Genomic DNA, 22,412 nt, shown 5'->3' on the forward strand with positions numbered 1-22,412 from the left:
TGGGGTTGATATTTACATACAACACGTGGGTGTGATATTAACATCCTGGTGTGAAGTCACACCTGGGTGTGATTTTTAAATCCTAGGCGGAAGTCCCCCCCCCCATAAATCAACGAGATGAGGATTAAAGTTTCACAGAAGCCATCCTACAATAACTACTAACACGTATAGTACAAGCAAACACACAGCCAGAGATGTTAAGCTATTGATGGTAGCTCAGCATGGTGATAATAGTTTCCCATCAGTGTGATACCTGCCATTGCATCAACTAGAAATTCTGCTCAGGATATTACTCACTATTGTTTTGGCAATAACTAAGACACACCGAACCGTATGCAGTAGTGATGACGTTGTGCTTTGTCAACAGCACCCCTTAGATCTCTGACCAACATAGAATAACATGATTCCATGTAAATTAATGGAATAATCCCTGTGTATCATGTCAATTCAGGTCAGGATTGTCCTGAACAGAAGGATATGTTCAATCAAATTTGATTGACAGGTTTCAGCGGAGAACAAGATATTATCTTTGCACTTCCAGAATGTGGGGTTTTGTTTCACTAACAAATTAGACAAAACATCCCCGAATAGATTTCAGACTGTGAGAAGAGCCATTCACAGCATTGTACCTATTCCTCCATCAGTCTCATGCAGACAGAATACAATTGGAGTTGGTTATGCATAGCCCTGATTGAAAGAGGCTGCTGATAGCCAGGTGGGCCAGTCTGCCTGTGTCTACATGAGGAACAGGTGTGTGTTCAGGACTAGAGGGATGTGTCATCACCACCGGGCTTTATAAGGACAAAAGAGCCTCAAACCTCTGGAAAATGAGTGTGTGTGTGTGTGTGTGTGTGTGTGAGAGAGAGAGACATCTGTTATTGTCAGACAGTCTGTTGGAAAGAAACACAAGGTCCATTTCCTCAAAGCTCTTTGCATATCATGTGTTGAAGCATTGACTTAAGCGTCAGTATACTGTACACAATGAATATCATAGGCATCATGTCTTGTGATGTCTATATTTTTGGATAAGAATCATAGACTGATGCTCATAAACTGGTACTGGCTTGAACATATATAATAGATGTTGATATATGTTGGAGCTCAGGCTTTATTTGAAAAGTTAAAGCGAGTGATTCCTCACAAAACTCACGTAATCCATAGAATAGTCCTTTGAAGGAAGGATTGTTGACATATATTTGAAATTTGTATCTAAAAGCATAGTTGAGAAAGGATTGATTAAAGTTGGCATATTCATGACATTTTGGCTTTAACCAGGCCTCCTTTAATTAAGACTCCATATTATTTCATCTGTAGGTGCTACAAAGCAAACATTGTTGTCATCTGAAGTTTTATCGCTTGCTCTGTAACAAGAGTAGTGTTTTGATTTCAATAACTTTGTAAATATAGATTTTTGATTTCTCAAATGTTTCAATATATTGTTGAACATAATATACTCTTCGGGTATTTCACAGTTCCAGAGAGGGATCTCTGCTACTTTTAGAGTTATGATCCAATTGGTAAGCATTGCCAACAGAGTGAATGTGAACATTGATAATACATTTTTGCCCTCAGCTGGTGATTTGCAAAAGGATTGCTGTGTTTGGTTACATTGCATACAATGCTGATTCTCTGTATGAAATGGGCTCTAACTTTGATATGCCCATAGAGTATATTATGTTTAAAAATATCTAGAAATATTTGCAAATTCTAAAATGGCATATTTACATTTTCCAATATTCAGAAATGTATGTCATAATAAAAAAGTGTATATATATATATATATTTATATTTACTACTCATATTACACAGCAAGCAGTAAAGCTTCATATGACACCAAGTTGAGCTTTTTAGCACATCCCAATGAAACATCAGGGAGGCTTAAAGGAGGCCTGTATAAGGTCAAAATGTCACCACTTTGAATGATTATTTCTCAATATGTCACGTTCTGACCATAGTTCTTGTGTGTTTTCCTTGTTTTAGTGTTGGTCAGGACGTGAGCTGGGTGGGCATTCTTGTCACGACTTCCGCCGAGGTTGGCTCTCCTGCCCGTTCGGGCTGTGCTCGGCGGTCGTCGTCACCGTCCTATTAGCCACTACCGATCCCTTTTCGGTTATCTGTTGGTTTTGTCTGATTGTTTTCACCTGTGTGTTAGTTAATTAGTATCTGTATATAATGTAGGTTGTCGCGGGATTGTTTGTTTTTGTCATTTCGTTTCGGCTGTCGGTGTATTTGTGTTTTATTTCTCCTGTTTGTTATTTCCTGTTTTGGATATTTTTCACCCTGTTTGTATTTTGGGTTGTCCGTGTTTATTGTTGTTCACCGGAGAATAAACCTCTATTCATTATTTGCTCTCTGCGCCTGATTCCACCCACCTTGACTAGTCGTGACAATTCTGTTGTGTGTCTAGTTTGTCTATTTCTATGTTCCGCCTGATATAGTTTTTAATCAGATGCAGGTGTTGGTCATTGTCTCTTATTGGGAACCATATTTAGGTAGCCTGTTTTGTGTTGGGATTTGTGGGTGATTGTTTCCTGTGTTTGTGTTCTCTGCACCAGATAGGACTGTTTCGGCTTTTGCCACGTTTACTTTTTTGTAGTGTGTTCATGTTGAGTTTGTCATTGAATAACCATGGACACTTACCACGCTGTGCTTTGGTCCTGTCCTTCCCAGGAAGAAAGCTGTTACACAATTATGCTTTTAGATACAAATGTCAAGAGAAATTATCCCCAAAGTCATGGTATTGCCTGAGGAATCACTCAAGTACTGTAGGACATTGCATGAATTTTATATTATAGACTTTAAGGATAATTATGAACATGGCTTCAGTTGGAAATGACACACTTTCTTTCTGCATGCTCAGGTTGACTTTCCCACGGAATCGCACCTGTATGTAGGATGCAGAACAGGGTAGCGTAGATGTTTTACCGCCTCTGCTTCTCTAAATCACTAATCATCCACAGACACAACCTTTATTTCTCTCATCTAACATAAACAATTTGCAGAGTCACTCCTGGAATACAAAATAAGGTTTAGTAGCATAGCACCATAATATTGTCCGCACACACACCAACCACCATTTATCTCTCTCTCTTTCTCTCTTCCTCTCTTCTTTAGGATATTACTCACTTTTGTTTTGTTCATAACAAAGACAGAGAGAGTAAACAGAATTAATGCAGCGTGGGATAACGTTGTGCTTTGTCAACAGCACTCCTTAAACCTCTAACCAAAATATAATCAAAAGGAGTTTCTGTGTGTTTCTATGTGTGTGTATGAGAGATTATGTTATTATCAGTGTCCTCGGTCTGTAGGTGTGAAAATCAGTTTGAACGCTTCCTCAAAGCTCTTGTCTGTCATGTACTTCGGGGAGATAGTGCATCTCTTCAGGTCTCAGGCAAGGTTAATCCTCATACGAGCGGGGTTCATCAAACCACCTCTGTTACTTAGTGGTCTTTTAAAATGGCATTGACATCATCGTCAACTCCTCCCATCTCAAACTCCATATTCCCAGAATGTTCCCTCACCCTCTCCTGTCAAGCTCCCAAACTCAGCTTCCTTTGATCTACATGCAGGTTAGCAGAAACACACACATACTTCTGAGTACATGTTTAGCTGGCATATGTAGGCATTTAACCTCTGGATGGCTGCCCAGAGTAGAGCAGTCTGCGCAGGAAATTTAAATTCAATGAAAATGGTATGTGACTGATTGTTATACATTATTGTATATTGCCCAGGGGTGACTTTGAAAGACCATACATACATACATACATACATACATACATACATACATACATACATACATACATACATACATACATACATACATACATACATACATACATACATACATACATACATACATACATACATACATACATACATACATACATACATACATACATACATACATACATACATACATACATACATACATACATACATACATACATACATACACAATTCGATTGCACAGGTCTGGGTATTTCAACCTGAGGAGTAACTTTAACCAACACAAGCAAACAGTTCTCTCAATTCTGACTGATGCCATCAGACAAAAATGTACAACAATCAGCCACATACTATTTGCACTGCATTACATTTCCTGCACAGGCTGCTCTGTTCTGGGCAGTCAAACATGTACACAGAAGTAAGTGTGTGTTTCTGATTAACATGCATGTAGATCAAAGGAAGCTGAGTTTTGTTACCCACTTCTGTGCTCTTCTCCCTGCTCATATAATTTCTCCTCTGAGAAAATTAAGAGAGCATACTTAGCCCAGTGAGGGCTGTGATTGGCTCTTCGTCAGCGTTTAAGCACTGTAGCTGTATAAAACCCCAACTGTGGGAGGAGGCTTCACTAAGACAGAGCGTACTACTGACTTACTGGGAGGAATACCAGTCATAATATTACAACCTTTTCCTCTGCGCTCAAAACCACTGCAAATCATTCTCCTTGATTTGGATTTAGCAAAGAGGCAACATGTGTAAGGGATTAGCAACACTGCCTGCAACCTGTATGAAAAGGTAAGATGGGTATTTTAGTTGTTTGAGGTTGTTATTATGTTGATTTAGATCACTAGTAACAGACATGTAATACATGTGTATGATGTATCTGTACTGTAATGGGAGATTTTCAGACAGTAGTGTATGTTGAATACAAGCCTTGCGTGTCAGGCATCTTGGTTCTGCTATAATAATAGGACACACGTCTGTGTCTTAATTTGATATTTCTACATTCTGCAGCCTAACACTACCCACTCTACTTCTCCTCCCTTAGTGCCAAAGACATCAAGCACAAGATTGGATTTCTGCTCCATAAGCCTGAGGTTCCACCAGACAAGGAACAGATAAAAGAGAAGACCAACATTGCCAAGAGGTAAGTGTACAGGAGAATAATCAATCAATCAAATGTATTTATAATGCCCTTTTTACATACGCCAATGTCAGAAAGTGCTGTACAGAAACCCAGCCTAAAACCACAAACTGCAAGCAATGCAGATGTAGAAGTCCAGAACCTAGAAAGAAACCTAGAGAGGAACCAGACTCTGAGGGGTGGCCAGTCCTCTTCTGGCTGTGCCGGGTGGAGATTATAACAGAACATGGCGAAGATGTTCAAACGTTCATAGATGACCAGCAGGGTCAGATAATAATAATAATAATCACAGTGGATACTGTGAATGCTGAAACCTTTTAACCTTGAATGTGTTGATTGATATATGATTTATTTATAAAGGACATTGAGACAAGGGAGACCTGTTGTATGAGAGCAGCAAACAAACACTTGATTCTAATCATCATACATAATATTGAACGACATACCAGATATCATAGACAAAACAGCATTCAGGTTCTATTAAATTAATTTATCACACCATGGGGAATGATACTCTCAAGGCAATAACCAGTGTGCACGTAGGTAAAGAACGTTAATGCAGGTTGATTTGCTGTGTTGGAGTCCTCCCCCTAGGGAACATCTGCTGTTCCTAAACTAGTTATATATATCCAGCCTGACCTTTCCTTTCATTAGGACTAATCTAGTTTGTGTGCTTGGAGTGAAAACAAATAAATGCAACCCCTTAACTATCTTCACAATTTACAGTAATGCAGTGGCGTAAAGTACTAAGTAAAAATAGTTTATTATTTAGTATTAAGGTGTTTTGGGGGGTTTCTGTACTTTACAATTAAAAAAAAAACTTTTACTTCACTAAATTCCTAAATAAAATAATGTACTTTTTATTCCATACATTTTTTATTCCATACATGTACACCCAAAAGTACTCGTTACATGATGAATGCTTAGCAGGACAGGACAATTCTCCAATTCATGCACTTATCAAGATAACACGTGGTCATCCCTACTGCCTCTGATCTGGCAGACTCACTAAATACAAATGCATCGTTCGTAAATTTAAATAACAATAAAATGTTGCCGTCTGCTTTGCTTAATATAAGGAATTTGAAATGATGAGCAATTAAATGTACTTTTGATACTTAAGTATATTTAGAACCAAATACTTTTAGACTTTTCCTGAAATAATATTTTACTGGGTGACTTTCACTTTTACTTGAGTAACTTTCTATTAAGGTATCTATACTTTAAGGTATCTATACTTTTACTCAAGTATGACAATTGGGTACTTTTTCCACCACTGCAGTAATGTTAATAAACTTTGATAATCTGATTGCAGCGTGTGTGAAATGATGTACTTAAGGACAAAAACTGTCAATTGTACTTTTAATACTTAATTGACATGTTTTAGTGTGCTTGGTTACTCATTAACTCAAAGAGGTGTATACGGTATGGTTGATGCTCATGGAAAACACAGTAGCTTATGTCCTGTTGTAAAGAGCATTATGTAAGATGATAGATATGACATCTGCTTGTATCATTAAAATATAGGCCGTTAGCAATTTGCAGGTCAAGAACTGTGGGATATCAACACACAATAGATGTACTGAAATCCGACCTGGGTTCAAATACATGTGTATTTTATTTATTTATTTCATTTTATTTCACCTTTATTTAACCAGGTAGGCAAGGTGAGAACAAGTTCTCATTTACAATTGCGACCTGGCCAAGATAAAGCAAAGCAGTTCGACAGATACAACGACACAGAGTTACACATGGAATAAAACAAACATACAGTCAATAATACAGTATAAACAAGTCTATATACAATGTGAGCCAATGAGGTGAGAAGGGAGGTAAAGGCAAAAAACGCCATGGTGGCAAAGTAAATACAATATAGCAAGTAAAACACTGGAATGGTAGTTTTGCAATGGAAGAATGTGCAAAGTAGAAATAAAAATAATGGGGTGCAAAGGAGCAAAATAAATAAATTAATTAAATACAGTTGGGAAAGAGGTAGTTGTTTGGGCTAAATTATAGGTGGGCTATGTACAGGTGCAGTAATCTGTGAGCTGCTCTGACAGTTGGTGCTTAAAGCTAGTGAGGGAGATAAGTGTTTCCAGTTTCAGAGATTTTTGTAGTTCGTTCCAGTCATTGGCAGCAGAGAACTGGAAGGAGAGGCGGCCAAAGAAATAATTGGTTTTGGGGGTGACTAGAGAGATATACCTGCTGGAGCGTGTGCGACAGGTGGGAGATGCTATGGTGACCAGCGAGCTGAGATAAGGGGGGACTTTACCTAGCAGGGTCTTGTACATGACATGGAGCCAGTGGGTTTGGCGACGAGTATGAAGCGAGGGCCAGCCAACGAGAGAGTAAAGGTCGCAATGGTGGGTAGTATATGGGGCTTTGGTGACAAAACGGATTGCACTGTGATAGACTGCATCCAATTTGTTGAGTAGGGTATTGGAGGCTATTTTCTACATGATATCGACAAAGTCGAGGATTGGTAGGATGGTCAGTTTTACAAGGGTATGTTTGGCAGCATGAGTGAAGGATGCTTTGTTGTGAAATAGGAAGCCAATTCTAGATTTAACTTTGGATTGGAGATGTTTGATATGGGTCTGGAAGGAGATTTTACAGTCTAACCAGACACCTAAGTATTTGTAGTTGTCCACGTATTCTAAGTCAGAGCCGTCCAGAGTAGTGATGTTGGACAGGCGGGTAGGTGCAGGTAGCGATCGGTTGAAGAGAATGCATTTAGTTTTACTTGTCTTTAAGAGCAATTGGAGGCCACGGAAGGAGAGTTGTATGGCATTGAAGCTTGCCTGGAGGGTTGTTAACACGTAAGTATACGGAAGTATACAGAATGGTGTCGTCTGCATAGAGGTAGATCAGAGACTCACCAGCAGCAAGAGCGACCTCATTGATGTATACAGAGAAGAGAGTCGGTCCAAGAATTGAACCCTGTGGCACCCCCATAGAGACTGCCAGAGGTCCGGACAGCAGACCTTCCGATTTGTCACACTGAACTCTATCAGAGAAGTAGTTGGTGAACCAGGCGAGGCAATCATTTGAGAAACCAAGGCTGTCGAGTCTGCCGATGAGGATGTGGTGATTGACAGAGTCGAAAGCCTTGGTCAGATCAATGAATACGGCTGCACAGTAATGTTTCTTATCGATGGCGGTTAAGATATCGTTTAGGACCTTGAGCGTGGCTGAGAAGCACCCATGACCAGCTCTGAAACCAGATTGCATAGCAGAGAAGGTATGGCGAGATTCAAAATGGTCGGTAATCTGTTTGTTGACTTGGCTTTCGAAGACCTTAGAAAGGCATGGTAGGATAGATATAGGTCTGAAGCAGTTTGGGTCAAGAGTGTACCCCCCTTTGAAGAGGGGGATGACCGCAGCTGCTTTCCAATCTTTGGGAATCTCAGACGACACGAAAGAGAGGTTGAACAGGCTAGTAATAGGGGTGGCAACAATTTCGGCAACAATTTCGGCAGATAATTTTTAGAAAGAAAGGGTCCAGATTGTCTAGCCCGGCTGATTTGTAGGGGTCCAGATTTTGCAGCTCTTTCAGAATATCAGCTGAATGGATTTGGGAGAAGGAGAAATGGGGAAGGTCGGGGTAGGAGTAGCCAGGTGGAAAGCATGGCCAGCCGTTGAAAAATTTGATTATGTGATTTTAAATAATAATTTTCTGTGTATTTGATTCTTTTCAATAATGTGGCCAGAATCAACTAATTATATTGAAAGTATTTGAAAGTATTTTCCATTCATTTCCTCTAAGTAGCCTACTTTCAAATTCTTATTCCAAATACTATTTTAAAATACCTGGGTCAAATGTATGGCAGTTTGTATTTTAGTATTTTAAAATACATGACAGTAATTTCCAAGTGTATTTCCAAATACATTCCAGTATTCAACTAATTGTCTTTAAAGATTTACTTCGAAATTTATGTGAAAGCAATTGAAGAGTTTCATTACATTTTCAGAAATGTTGGTAAATTAGCTTTTATTTTTTAAAGAACTTATAAAAGAGATTGTGTTATTTCACCATTTAATTATGAGATTCATTGTTCAATGACAGATACATATTTGGTTGAAATCTATCACTTGATAGTTTCATTTCAGAGAGACAAATAATGTTTTGTTGCAAAATTCTATATATCCGCCTCACTCTCAGGAGGAATAAGTAGTGCTGCTAGGTTTTACACAGTCAAATGAAAGAACCTTATTTTTTATAAAGAACTGTACAAATTATACATGTGTGACATCATTATTACAACTTTTTTTTAAACGAATCAATTCGATTTTATGAGATCTATTTGAAAAGATTTACACTTGAGATTTTAGTATTTTAGCAGATGCTCTTTTCCAGAGTGACTTACAGTTAGTGCATTCATCTTAAGATAGCTAGGTGAGACATCCACATATCACCGTCAAATACAGAATATAAACATTTCATTCCAGCTAAACAATCAATATATAGCCTTTTACAACAAAACCCATTCATTTCGTGATATCCAATTGGTAGTTAGTCTTGTCCCATCAACTCCCGTACAGACTCTGGTGAGGCGCACTGCTTCTTGACACAATGCTCACTTAACCCAGACCCACCAATGTGTCGGAGGAAACACAGTATACCTGGTCACCGTGTCAGCATCTGCCACAGGAGTTAGAGCACGATGGGACAACGCGGCTGGCAAAACCCTCCCCTAACCCAGATGACGCTGGGCCAATTGCGCAACGCTTTATGGGTCTCCTGGTCGCGGCCGGCTGCGACCCAGCCTGGGATTGAACCAGGATCTGTATTGACGCAGCTAGCACTGTGATGCAGTGCCTTAGATTGTTGCGCCACTCGGGAGGCCCGAAATATTGAAAATATTATTGTTAATCCCAATATACTGATTATGCCCTTTCTCTGGTTTTAGAGTTTCACCTGCTGATGTGGAGAAATGGAAACTGTCCTTCAACAACCTGATGAATAGTGAAGGTGAGTTTGTCACAAATCAAAGGAGACATCTTATGGACATACACTAACATGTTAGTAATGTCGAAGACACCTTTATCCAGAGCGATGTACAGGAGGAATTAAGGTTAAGTGCTCAAGGGTACATTGACAGATTTTTCACCTAGTCAGTTCGGGAATTCGAACCAGCGACCTTTTGGGTACTGGCCCAATGTTCTTAACCACTAGACTACCTGCCGCCCTACTAATACAGAATCGGGGAGTCTATCTTGCTCAAATGCGCTCAAATGTGAAAAACATTTGAATGAAGCTCTTTGCTGCCCCTTGTATAGAACTCCTAAATATTTGTCAAAACTCTGCCACTACCTATTACCAACCCATAACACTAGTGTTACACCACAATACAGGACTACATGTTTTCAAACACTCTAACTTGAGTGACATTCATATCTCTCTCTCCCTATCTCTCTCTCCCTTGTCTCTCTGACCCCTGTCTCTCTCAGCCCATGACGCCTGTGTGGGCTGTAGGGTACTTGGCTGGCTGTGGGTTGTTGGGGACTTTACATGGCTCTTCGGCTGTGTTCTCATGCTCTGGTCATGTGCTACGTGTCTGGAGGCAATGCTGGGTGGCCCCTGAGGGCCTGCTGCTCTAGTGTGAGTCTTAGCTAGCTAGCTAGCTGATGGTCCCTGTGGTGTCAGGCTTTCTGTGGGGACACGGAGTAGGAGCAACGGCCTCCTGAGAACCATCCTGGCCTTGACCTCCAACATTCCATGACTCCCATCAGAGGGATGCTCTCTGTTTCTCTCTTTAGGAGCATTTCATTAGGAGCATAATAGTGTGTAGCTTCATATAAATCGTAAAACCCAGCACCTGACTAATGTATCCTCTTTCTCTCTCTCTCTTTGTCTGTCTATCAGCTGGCCGTACGGTGTTCACTACCTTCCTGAAGGCAGAGTTCAGCCAGGAGAACATGGAGTTCTGGAAAGCTTGTGAGGAATACAAAATGTCAGCCCCCAAAAATATGGCAGGTAAAGCCAAACAGATCTATGACCAGTACATCGCGGCAGACGCACTTAACGAGGTAAAATGGGAATAAAAATTTGCTTAAACTTTCCCTTGGTAATCTCTGCTACCCCAAAATGGTTTCATTCAAAGGCAGTATTCTGTGTTACACACTATGACTCTGTTGGAGTCATAGTACACTTATGAGTAATGACCTGGCTCTTTCCATACATCAGTTTTATCCATAAAAGCTTTTAATATTCCTGCATGAGTGCCTTTGACATGGATTCTGAAAACACTTCATACATCCTGTTGATGTATCCTCTTTTTCCTCTAACGATTCCTCCCTTTCTAAAAGCACCTGTGGTTGTTCCTTTATGATTGGCGTTTTGGATTTTTATAGGGCTTTTTATGGCACCTTTTATTGACACAGTATCCATGTTGTATTTCATTACTTATATTTCTCCTTTTCCCTCCCCCTCTCAGGTGAACTTGGACTCAGCAACGCGAGAGGAGACCAGACAGAACCTGTCTAATGCCGGCCCATTCTGTTTCGACAACGCCCAGCAGAAAATCTTCACTTTGATGGAGAAAGACTCATACAGAAGGTTCCTCTATTCCAAACTGATCCAGGATCTGTCCCCGTTGCCCACCACCACCACCCAACTCAGTGCTCTGGAGAAAAGGGGAGGGATGAGAGGCTATTCTGAGAGCGGTGGTGCATAGACAGAGAAAGAAAGAGAGAAACATTGACAATTATGTTTTAATTGTCATAATCTGTCATAATCTGTGAGGGAAAGAGTAGGTTGTCTTGAAGAGAAAACATTGTTATGAGTGGGTGGATTTAGATTTTTTTTCTGTCCGTTGTTCAAGGGAACTATTTCAACAAGTATCACAAATTGCTTGTCTTTCAGACGAGGGTATGCTTGGAGAGGGAGAGAAGAAAACGATCAGAGATGTGATTTTCAGGACGAAATATCATCCTCTTTCTCCTGATTTTCGATTGTTTTGTGAGGGTCTACTTTCTTTCCATGTAATATCTTCCTGAGTTCTAACTAGAGTCAAATGATTCAAACTGAGATTTAGGCATTCCACTCTGGTCAGCTCCCTGTTTCCCCCTGTCTGGCTTTCATCAAGGGCTCAAAGCTAAGTCATGCATGCACGCCAATAATGCTTTCCGGCTTGAAAATGCTCTTCCTCAAACTGAGTGTTAAATTAGATTATAGTTTATGAATGGATATAACTATGTCTGGATTGGTGTTAAAAGCTCCTTTCACATGACTGGTGTTTATGTTTTTCTATCAGTGCTTTACCTTAGGCTAGTATGTGCACTGCTGAGGTGTAGCTCACTTGCCCTCTGTTAACCTGCATATGAAGTCATGACCAGGTGATGTTTTGATTCAAAACACAGGGAAAAACAATGAGGAACTTCCTCTCTATCCATCCCTATCCCACTTTCTGGGTGACCTGAATATTGACTGGTTAGCAACTAGCTGTCTTCTCAAGAGGAAACTTGTGACTGTGCCTGTAATATGACTCAGGTTGTCACTAAACCAACTAGAGTGCATACTAATAGTGTTGGATTTGTAACATCCATTTGTATTGGTCATATCTTCACTAATGCTGCAGAGCTTTGCTCCAAGGCAATATCAGTTTCCTTTGGCTGTAGTGACCATACCATTGTGGCAATAACAAGGAAAGCCAAAGGTTGGGCCTAAAGTCATTTATTAATTGTTAATTCCAATTGTTGACAAGCATGCACCAGTTAAAGAAACGAACTGTGAGAATTGTTAGAGCCCGATGGATTGATGATGAATTGAAAAATTGTTATGGTTCAAATAAATAATGCAAAAGAGGTGGCAAACAAGTCAGGCTGCTCAGCTGATTGGTTGACATACTGCAAACTTAACAAAAATAATAAATTATATTACCAAAAAAAGATAAATGACAGAAAACACAATGGAAAAATACTTTGGAGTACCTTATTTGATGTCGTGGGCAGAAAACCTTTCAATATTGCCAGTTATTTCAATGACTATTTCACTAGTTAAGTGGAAAAACTCTGAAGTGAAATGACAACAATTAACAGTGAAACATCATATTTTTGTGTAAAAGATCTAATAATGAAAGAGAAGGATTGCTGTTTTTAATGGTCAATTTAGTGTGGGAGAGGTGGAAAAACTATGGTTATCAATCAGTAATAAAAAAAAACACTGGGGATAGACAACCTTGATGGGAAACTATTGAGAATGGTAGCAGACTGTATTGCCACTGCTATTTGCTACAGTGCCTTCAGAAAATATTCACACCCTTTGACATTTTCCACATTTTGTTGTGTTATAGCCTGAATTTAAAGTGGTTAACATTTAGATTTTTTTGTCATTGACCTGCACACAATACTCCATAATGTCAAAGTGGAATTATGTTTTTCAACAAAGAAATCTAATTAAAAATGAAAAGCTGAAATGTCTTGAGTCAGTAAGTATTCAACCCCTTTGCTATGGCAAGCCTAAATAGATACGGCCAAAAAACAGTCATTAAATATCCGTTTTAAGCAGGGTGAAGTTATGAATTACACTTTGGATGGTGTATCAATACACCCAGTCACTACAAAGATACAGGCGTCCTTCCTAACTCAGTTGCCGGAGAGGAAGGAAACTGCTCAGGGATTTCACCATGAGGCCAATTGTGACTTTAAAACAGTTACAGAGTTTAATGGCAGTGATAGAAACTGAGGATGGATCAATAACATGTAGTTACTACACAATATTAACTTAATTGACAGAGGGAAAATAAGGAAGCCTGTACAGAATAAAACATTTTCCAAAACATGCATCTTGTTTTCAACAAGGCACTACAGTAAAACTGCAAAAATATGGCAAAGCAATAACATTTTTGTCCTTGATACAAAGTGTCCTGGATACAAAGTGTTATGTTTGGGGAAAATCCAATATAACACATTACTGAGTACCAGTCTCCATATTTTCAAGCATTGTGGTGGCTGCATCATGTTATGGGTATGCTTGTAATTGTAAAGGGCTGGAGCTAAGCACCGGAAAAAAATCCTAGAAGAAGACCTGGTTCCTTGCCCTTAACTGCACATACAGAACTAACATCAACAACACGCATGCTAGTCTTTCTTGGTTGAGGATTGACGAGAGAAGAACTGCTTCTCTTGTAGTTTCTATGATAGATAATAGATATTACTGTGATGAAAATTCCAGATTACCTGCATAATAAAATAAGATTCAGCTCAGACACCCATACATATCACACAAGACATGCCACCAGTGGTTTCTTCACAGTCCCCAAGTCCACATGAGTTCACGGCAGTAGTCAGTTTTATACAGAGCCATGACCGCATGGAACTCCCTTCCATCTCCAATTACTCAAGCAAACAACAAAACTATGAGGGGACACACACACACACACACACACACACACACACACACACACACACACACACACACACACACACACACACACACACACACACACACACACACACACACACACACACACACACACACACACACACACACACACCATTTTTTGTTGTTGTATTTCTTTGTTGTATTGTTTGTATTATTTTTAATTTGCATTGTTTGCATATCATAATATTTTTTATTTGTATGACTTTTCTTGTCTATCAATGTATCAGTGTTTTGTTACTTGTCATGTTTTGTGTTTTTTTGTGGACCCCAGGAAGAGAAGCTGCTGCTTTTACAAAAGCTAATGGGGATCCAAATAAACAAATAAATAAAGTTAACCCACAGACAGCCAGGCCTCTGTGTGGACATCATCAGAACAATTTCGATGTTGTCCCTCAGCTTCGTTCCACTGCATGAAGGTAGCAGCTCCCATACAGAATGATATAATCACAGCACAACTTGCAGTGCTGAGCAACTTCTTCCATAGCTTTTAATACATGTCAATGGTCTACTTCAATGTATTGGTCTACTTCATGTCACTCTTCTTATTCAACCATTAACATTTAACTTAAATATCCATGGCTGTAAGCTTTGTGTTCATTCTATGAAAACTGTTCCAATTATAGCTTTGTTGGTATTGTATTTTGATAACATCTACCTGTATTACTTATTGTGAATGATTTATGTTGTAAAGTTATTGGGGATGGACAAGTAGGGCAGATGAACGTGTCTTATTGGGCTCTCATATATCATTGATATTGATACTATTGCTAACACAATTGATATAATGACAGTATCACCATTATATCATTATATAAATTGGCGGCAGGGTAGCCTAGTGGTTAGAGAGTTGGACTAGTAACAAGGGGTATGGATACCATCGGGTTCTTGGTCAGTTCAAGCTGACAAGGTACAAATCTGTCGTTCTGCCCCTGAACAGGCAGTTAACCCATTGTTCCTAGGCCGTCATTGAAAATAAGAATTTGTTCTTAACTGACTTGCCTAGTTAAAATAAAGGTAACATAAATAAATGATATGGTTCTGTGAGTTTTGATTACACATTAATTTCGATGTTGTTCCACTGCATGAAGGTAGCAGCTCCCATACAGAATGATATAATAACAGCACAACTTGCAGTGCTGAGCAACTTCTTCCATAGCTTTTAATACATGTGAATGGTCTACTTCAATGTATTGGTCTACTTCATGTCACTCTTCTTATTACTCCTACTATTGCTACATATTCATTGTAATAATAAATTCTATATTTATTTTAAGCCTCTATTCTTGACACAATTATTTATAATGTATTTGTAAATACAAAACTGTTTCACTGAGTTGTTTTTTCTGTTTAGTCACTTACTTTCAAACTTCCAAAAATGAACGAAAGGCTGCTATTGTAATACTTACCAGATTCTAAAAACATACCATGACTTCAGAAAGTATTCATACCCCTTGACTTACAGTACATTTGGAAAGTATTCAGACCCCTTTGCTTTTTCACCATTTTATTACATTATAGCATCTTCTAAAATTGATTAAATATAATTTCCCCCTCATCAATCTACACACAATACCCCATAATGACAAATAAATGCAAATATATTAAACAAAACTCTGAAATATCATATATAATTATTCAGAACTTTTATTCAGTACTGCGTTTACAGCCTCGAATCTTCATGGGTATGATGCTACTAGCGTGGCACACCTGTATTTGAGGAGTTTCTCCCATTCTTCTCTAGAAGATCTCCAGATCCTCTCAAACTCTGTCAGGTTGGATGGGGAGCCTCACTGCACAGCTATTTTCAGGTCTCTCCAGAGATGTTTGATCAGGTTTAAGTCTGGGCTCTGGCTGGGCCACTCAAGGACATTTAGAAACTTGTCCTGAAGCCATTCCTGTGTTGTCTTGGCTGTGTGCTTAGGGTCGTTGTCCTGTTGGAAGGTGAACCTTTGCCCCAGTTTGAGGGCCTGAGCACTCTGGAGCAGGTTTTCATCAAGGATCTCTCTGTACTTTGCTCCGTTCATCTTTCCCTCATTCCTGACTAGTCTCCCAGTCCCTGCCACTGAAAAACACCCCCACAGCATGATGCTTCCTCCAGATGTGACACTTGGCATTCAGGCCAAAGAGAGTCCTTTAGGTGCCTTTTGTTAAACTCCAAGTGGGCTGTCATGTGCCTTTTACTGAGGAGGGGCTTCCGTCTGGCCACTCTACCAAAAAGGCCTGATTGGTGGAGTGCTGCAGAAATGGTTGTCCTTCTATAAGGTTCTCCCATCTCCACAGATGAGGCCCTTCTCCCCCGATTGCGGCCGACTCTAAGAGTCTTGGTGGTTCCAAACTTCTTCCATTTAACAATGACGGAGGCCACTGTATTCTTGGGGACCTTCAATGCTGCAGACATTATTTTGTATCATTCCCCAGATCTGTGCCTCGACACAATTCTGTCTCGAAGCTCTACTGACAATTCCTTCAACCTCATGGGCTGGTTTTTGCTCTGACATGCACTGTCAACTGTGGGACCTTATATTGACAGGTGTGTGCCTTTCCAAATCATGTCCAATCAATTTAATTTACCACAGGTGGAATCCAATCAAGTGACTCTACAAGTCATCTCAAGGATGATCAATGGAAACAGAATGCATCTGTGCTCAATTTCGAGTCTCATAGCAAAAGGTCTGAATACTTATGTAAATAAGGTATTTCTGTTTTTTATCTTTCGTAATTTTGCAAGCATTTCTAAAAACCTGTATTTTCTTTGTCATTATGGGTTATTGTGTGTATATTGTTGGGGAACATTTTAATGTAAAACATTTTAGATTAAGGCTGTAACGTAACAAAATTTGGAAAAAGTGAAGGGGTCTGGATACTTTCCGAATGCACTGCCTTCCACATTTAGTTGTGTTACAGACTCAATTTCAAAATGGATTAAATCCACCCATCTACAATACCCTACAATGACAAAGTGAAAACATGTTTTCAGATTTATTTTCAGATTTATTGAAAATGAAATACAGAAATACGTATATATGTATTCACACCCCTGAGTCAATACATGTTAGAAGGACCTTTGGCAGCGATTAAAGCTGTGAGTCTTTCTGGGTAAGTCTATGAGAGCTTTGAACACCTGGATTGTACAATATTTGAACATTATTCTTTTTAAATTCTTCAAGCTCTTTCAAGTTGGTTGTTGATCATTGCTAGACAGCCATTTTCAAGTCTTGCCATACATTTTCAAGACGATTTAAGTCAAAACTGTAAGTTGGCCCCTCAGCAACATTCTATGTAATCTTGGTTATTAACTCTGGTGTTTATTCGGACTTGTGTTTGTAGGTTATTGTCCTGCTGAAAGGTGAATTCATATCCCAGTTTCTCTTGGAAAGCAGACTGAACCAGATCTTCCTCCAGGATTTTGGCTGTGCTTAGCTCTATTTCGTTTCTTTTTAATCCTAAAAAACTCCCTAGTCCTTGTCGATAACAAGCATACCGGGCTCCTCAGTGGTGCAGTGGTCTAAGGCACTGCATCTCAGTGCAAGAAATGGTCCCATAGGGCAACACACAATTGGCCCAGTGTTGTCTGTGGTAGACTGTCATTGTAAATAAGAATTTGTTCGTAACTGACTTGCCTAGTCAAATAAATATACCCCTAACATGATGAAGCCACCACCATGCTTGAAAATATGAAGAGTGGTACTCCTAGTGATGTGTTGCATTTACTGCAAATGTCACACTTTGTATTCAGGACATAATGTTCATTTTTTTGCCACATTTTAGGCAGTTTTACTTTAGTACCTTGTTCCAAACAGAGTGTATGTTTTGGAATATTTGTATTCTGTACAGGCTTCCTTCTTTTACTCTGTAAATTAGGTCCTCTCCTTTCACAGCCATTAATATCTAACTGTTTTAAGGCCACCATTGGACTCATGCTGAAATCCCTGAACGATTCCCTGTATCTTTGTAGTGACCGGCTTTATGCAAAGTGTAATTAATAACTTCACCCATCTACCAATAGGTGCCCTTCTTCTCCCCCCGGTATTTGTGGTTGAATCAGTGTTTGAAATACACTGGTCGACTGAGGGACTGAGGGATTATCCGAATGCGTGGGTTACAGAGATGAGGTAGTCATTTAAAAATCATGTTGAAAAACTATTATTGCACACAGAGTGAGTACATGCAACTTATTATGTGACTTGTTAAGCACATTTTTACTCCTGAACTTATTTAGGCTTCTAACTATGATTGATCTCAGTATAAATATTGCCCTTACCTCCCACTGTAGAGGTCACAGTGTTCGTGACAGAAGAGTACACAATATTTTTAGTAGTTTATTACCACAGACTGTAGCTTTAATGTGGAAAGACAGTATTTGCATACGTACAGCTTGGCATATGAGTTACACAAAAATAGATGAAGCAAGTGTAGAGAAAAATAACATGTTTGCTCACTGTTAGCTTCTCATATATGTGGTCACTAACCCGTGTTATCACAAGCCATCATTAGGAAAATATGGTTTTACGTCAGTGGCCTGCCTGATGCAGATTACCTCGAATAAAAGGTTGTTTGTGTGTCATTGAAAGCACAGTAAGTGGACAAGTATGTTGAAGGTTACCTTTTGCACAGCTCTCGTGGGTGCCAATAACAGTCATGCAAATGTTTTGGATCATAAAATCTCGTTAGTTCAGAGCCACAGTAAATATATGTTTATTTTTCATTTCAGTCAGGTCGACCTCCTGTAAAATCCCCTGTGCCCAGATTCATAAAACATCTCAGAGAAGGAGTGTTCTGTAATGTCTGCTTCCAACTCACACCCTCAAACACGTAGATCCCTGAAAGCAGCTCACTTTCCAGCCCACTTTCCAGCTCCCACTCTCAAACACTTAGATCCCCTTAACGCAGCTCACTCTCCAGATCCAATCACCTAAATTGTAATCACCTGTATGTCACTTTTGCACACTATGTAGTTAAGTTTCTGCACACAATCACTGTGAGGTAATTGTTTGTTTTGTGACACACATCTTTCAGGGCTCTGGTTTTCCCCATGATTTACTCCTCCCGTGTATGATAGTTTTTGCCTGCCTCACCAACGACGCCTTTTGCCTATTCCTTGCCTGTACTTTAGCCTATCGAATGTCCTGTTAACTACCGATTGCCTGATCTTCCGGACTGTGTTGCTAGCCTTTGCCCTGCCTATACTGTTGCCCTTTTGGAACCCCTGTGTATGACCTTCTACCTGCCCCTGGACACAGTTACCTGCCTCCTCCTGTGGTCCTTTATAATAAACACCTGCTGCGCCCTGCACTTGAAACCTGTTGTCTTTGTCTCCCCCCGTGTTCATTACAACAATATCAAATAGAACTGTATTGTAAGTGCTTTTAAAATAGCAACACACTTAAAACAATACAATTAAAAACAGCAAGGCAATTTTTTAAAACTAGGTACGTCAATTAAGAACAAATTCTTATTTACAATGATAGCCTTCCCCCACAAAACCTGGAAGACGCTGGGCCAATTGTGCACCGCCCTATGCGACTCCCAATCATGGCCAGATGTGATACAGCATGGATTCAAACCAGGGACTGTAGTGACGCCTCTTGCACTGAGATGCTGTGCCACTTAGACCCTGTGCCACTCGGGAGCCCCTAAAATAAAAGATTTGGCAATAAAATACATTTCTCAGTTTTAAAAACCTAATTCTGACATTTAGTCAAATCATATAACATTTTATTGGTCACATACACATATTTAGTATATGTTATTGCGGGTGTAGCGGAAGTGTCACGTCTGCTCCCATTCCTTTCCTCCGGCATACGAGGTCGCCAGAGTACTAAGCACCGGTCCTGGGATTCATCATTACGCACACCTGTGAATCATTATGATTCACAACTGGACTCCATTACCTTCATAATTTCCTCACCTTTATTTGTCACTCTCCCATGTTCACTCACCAGTTGGTATTGTTCTTGTGTATTGGCGTATTGCCTTACGTTAGTATCATTTTCTTGTCTTATTCAAATGTTTCACCTGCTTCCGACTCACCACCCCATCATTACAGAATACCAACTCAAAATATGGAAGCAGAAAGGACAACCAGACTTCTCCCAGACAATCAATGAACAAGGTGGCAATCTTCGTCAACACTGTGATCTGCTGGCTCAACTGGGAACGGCCATGGAAGATGTTCTCCTCAGTCTACAATGTCTCAACAGCGGAGGATATTCTAGAGCCAATGTACCTAACGAGTCAGCACACCAGCCCATTCAGCAACCCGCTCAGGTCTGCGATGCCCGTCTAACCCTCCTGGGGAAATATGACGGGACACCAGCCAAATGCCTTGGATTTCTCCTTCAGTGCTCCCTCTATTTCGCACATCAGCTGGGAACTCTCACCACCGAGAGGTCTAATGTTTCCATGGTTATTTCTGCTGACTGGGCGAGCATTGGAATGGGCTATTGCCATCGGAGAGAGAAGAGGAGCTTGAGTCTTATGAGGGGTTCATGGCTTTGTTTTAAATGTATTTTCGATCATCCCGTGGAGGGCAGAGAGGGAGGTGAGTGTCTGCTTCAGCTCCAGCAGGAGACTCAGACGGCTGCTGAGTATGCGCTTACCTTCCGGACAGTGGCAGCTTTCAGTGGATGGAATGAGCCGGTGCTCATCACGTTATTTAGAAGAGGTCTACGCGAGGAGGTCCAGATGGAACTGGCCTGCCGAGATGACAACCTCACCCTGGATGCACTCATTGCGATGGACATCCATCTGGATAACCTCCTCCAGGAGCATCGGCATCTCCATCGTTTCTCTCTGTCCTTCGGGCCAGTGTTCAGGATCAGAGCGTGAACCCATGGAGGTAGGGGTCACACGCCTTTCCGCGGTGGAAGGATGCAGACGGATACAGCTGGGGCTCTGTCTGCACTGTGGCCAGGGAGGGCACAAGCGCCAGCGGTATCCGTTACTTCAGAATCTGGGATCCACTAGAGCAGAGGGGTGGTCATGTGATGTTACATCCCCTGGACCAGGAGTGAGTATTCCTTCTACTGCTCTGCCTGTTAGACTATTTTTACTACCATCACTCTGGCTGACTGTCCCTCATGCCCTGTGTCTACAGCTTTAGTGGATTCCGGCACAGCGGGGAACTTTATGGATCAGATCTTTGCCTCCTCTCTCAATATTACTACCTACCTGCTCTCCTCTCCTTTTCTGGTTCAAGGTCTCGACTGTCATCCTCTAGGATCCGGAACCATCACACACATCACCCAACCACTCACCGTCATCGTGGAGGACAACATCCCCTTCATCAGTGCACCAGTTCACAAGATCATCCTCGGCCTACCTTGGCTTCAGCGGTGGTTCCATGTCGGTTGAGAGTCCTGTGGTTGCCCTCCAGCCCAACGTCCCGGAGGAATATCAGGATCTAAGGGAGGTATTCTCCAAGACCCGCGCTACCCGTCTCCCTCATCGCCCCTGGGACTGTGCCATTGACCTGTTTTCCGGTGCCACACCTCCGTGCAGACGCATCTACCATCTGTCAGTGGCTGAGACCCAGGCCATGGAGGAGTACATTCAAGAGACGCCCCAACAGGATTTTGTCTGCAGGTCCACATTTCCTGCGTCGGCTGGTTTCTTCTTCGTGGCCAATAAGGAGGGAGGATTACGCCCTTGTATCGATTACCATGGACTCAATGACATCACCAAAAAGTATCGGTACCCTCTCCCGCCTGTGCCATCAGCCATCGAGCAGCTCTGAGGGGCCCGGTTCCTCACCAAACTGAGTGCCTACAATCTCATTTACATCCGGGAGGCAAATGAGTGCAAGATGAGGTTCAGCATCATGTCTGATCACTACGAATACTTGGTTATTCCCTTTAGTATAGCCAATGCTCCATCAGTGTTCCAGGCATTCGTCAACAAAGTGTTCAGGGACATGCTCGGATGTCAGGTGATTGTGTGCATCGATGACACCCGGATATTCTCGACCAACCTGGAAGATGATATCACTCACGTTCGAGATGTCCTGGAACGCCTCTTGGCTAACCATCTGTTCGTCAAGTTGGAGAAGTGCCAATTCCACCAGAGGGCTGTCTCCTTCTTGGGCTACCAAATCAGCCCGCATGGAGTGAGGATGGAGGACAAGAAGGTAAATGCGGTAAGGTCATGGCCAGTCCCAACCAT

The 22,412-nt window shown here is 40.8% G+C and overlaps 1 protein-coding gene across 1 annotated transcript; it reads left to right on the forward strand.

Moving 5' to 3' along the window:
* Positions 1-4,359: 4,359 nt before the first annotated feature.
* On the forward strand, positions 4,360-13,191 carry LOC124037885 (regulator of G-protein signaling 4-like). The gene is made up of 5 exons (XM_046353080.1): positions 4,360-4,518; positions 4,772-4,870; positions 9,778-9,839; positions 10,734-10,897; positions 11,305-13,191. The coding sequence occupies exons 1-5, from the start codon at positions 4,475-4,477 to the stop codon at positions 11,542-11,544; spliced, it is 609 nt and encodes a 202-aa protein (XP_046209036.1). The 5' UTR covers positions 4,360-4,474; the 3' UTR covers positions 11,545-13,191.
* Positions 13,192-22,412: the final 9,221 nt, after the last annotated feature.

The sequence above is a fragment of the Oncorhynchus gorbuscha genome, linkage group LG06, assembly GCF_021184085.1.
Source record: "Oncorhynchus gorbuscha isolate QuinsamMale2020 ecotype Even-year linkage group LG06, OgorEven_v1.0, whole genome shotgun sequence".
Classification (NCBI taxonomy): Eukaryota; Metazoa; Chordata; class Actinopteri; order Salmoniformes; family Salmonidae; genus Oncorhynchus; species Oncorhynchus gorbuscha.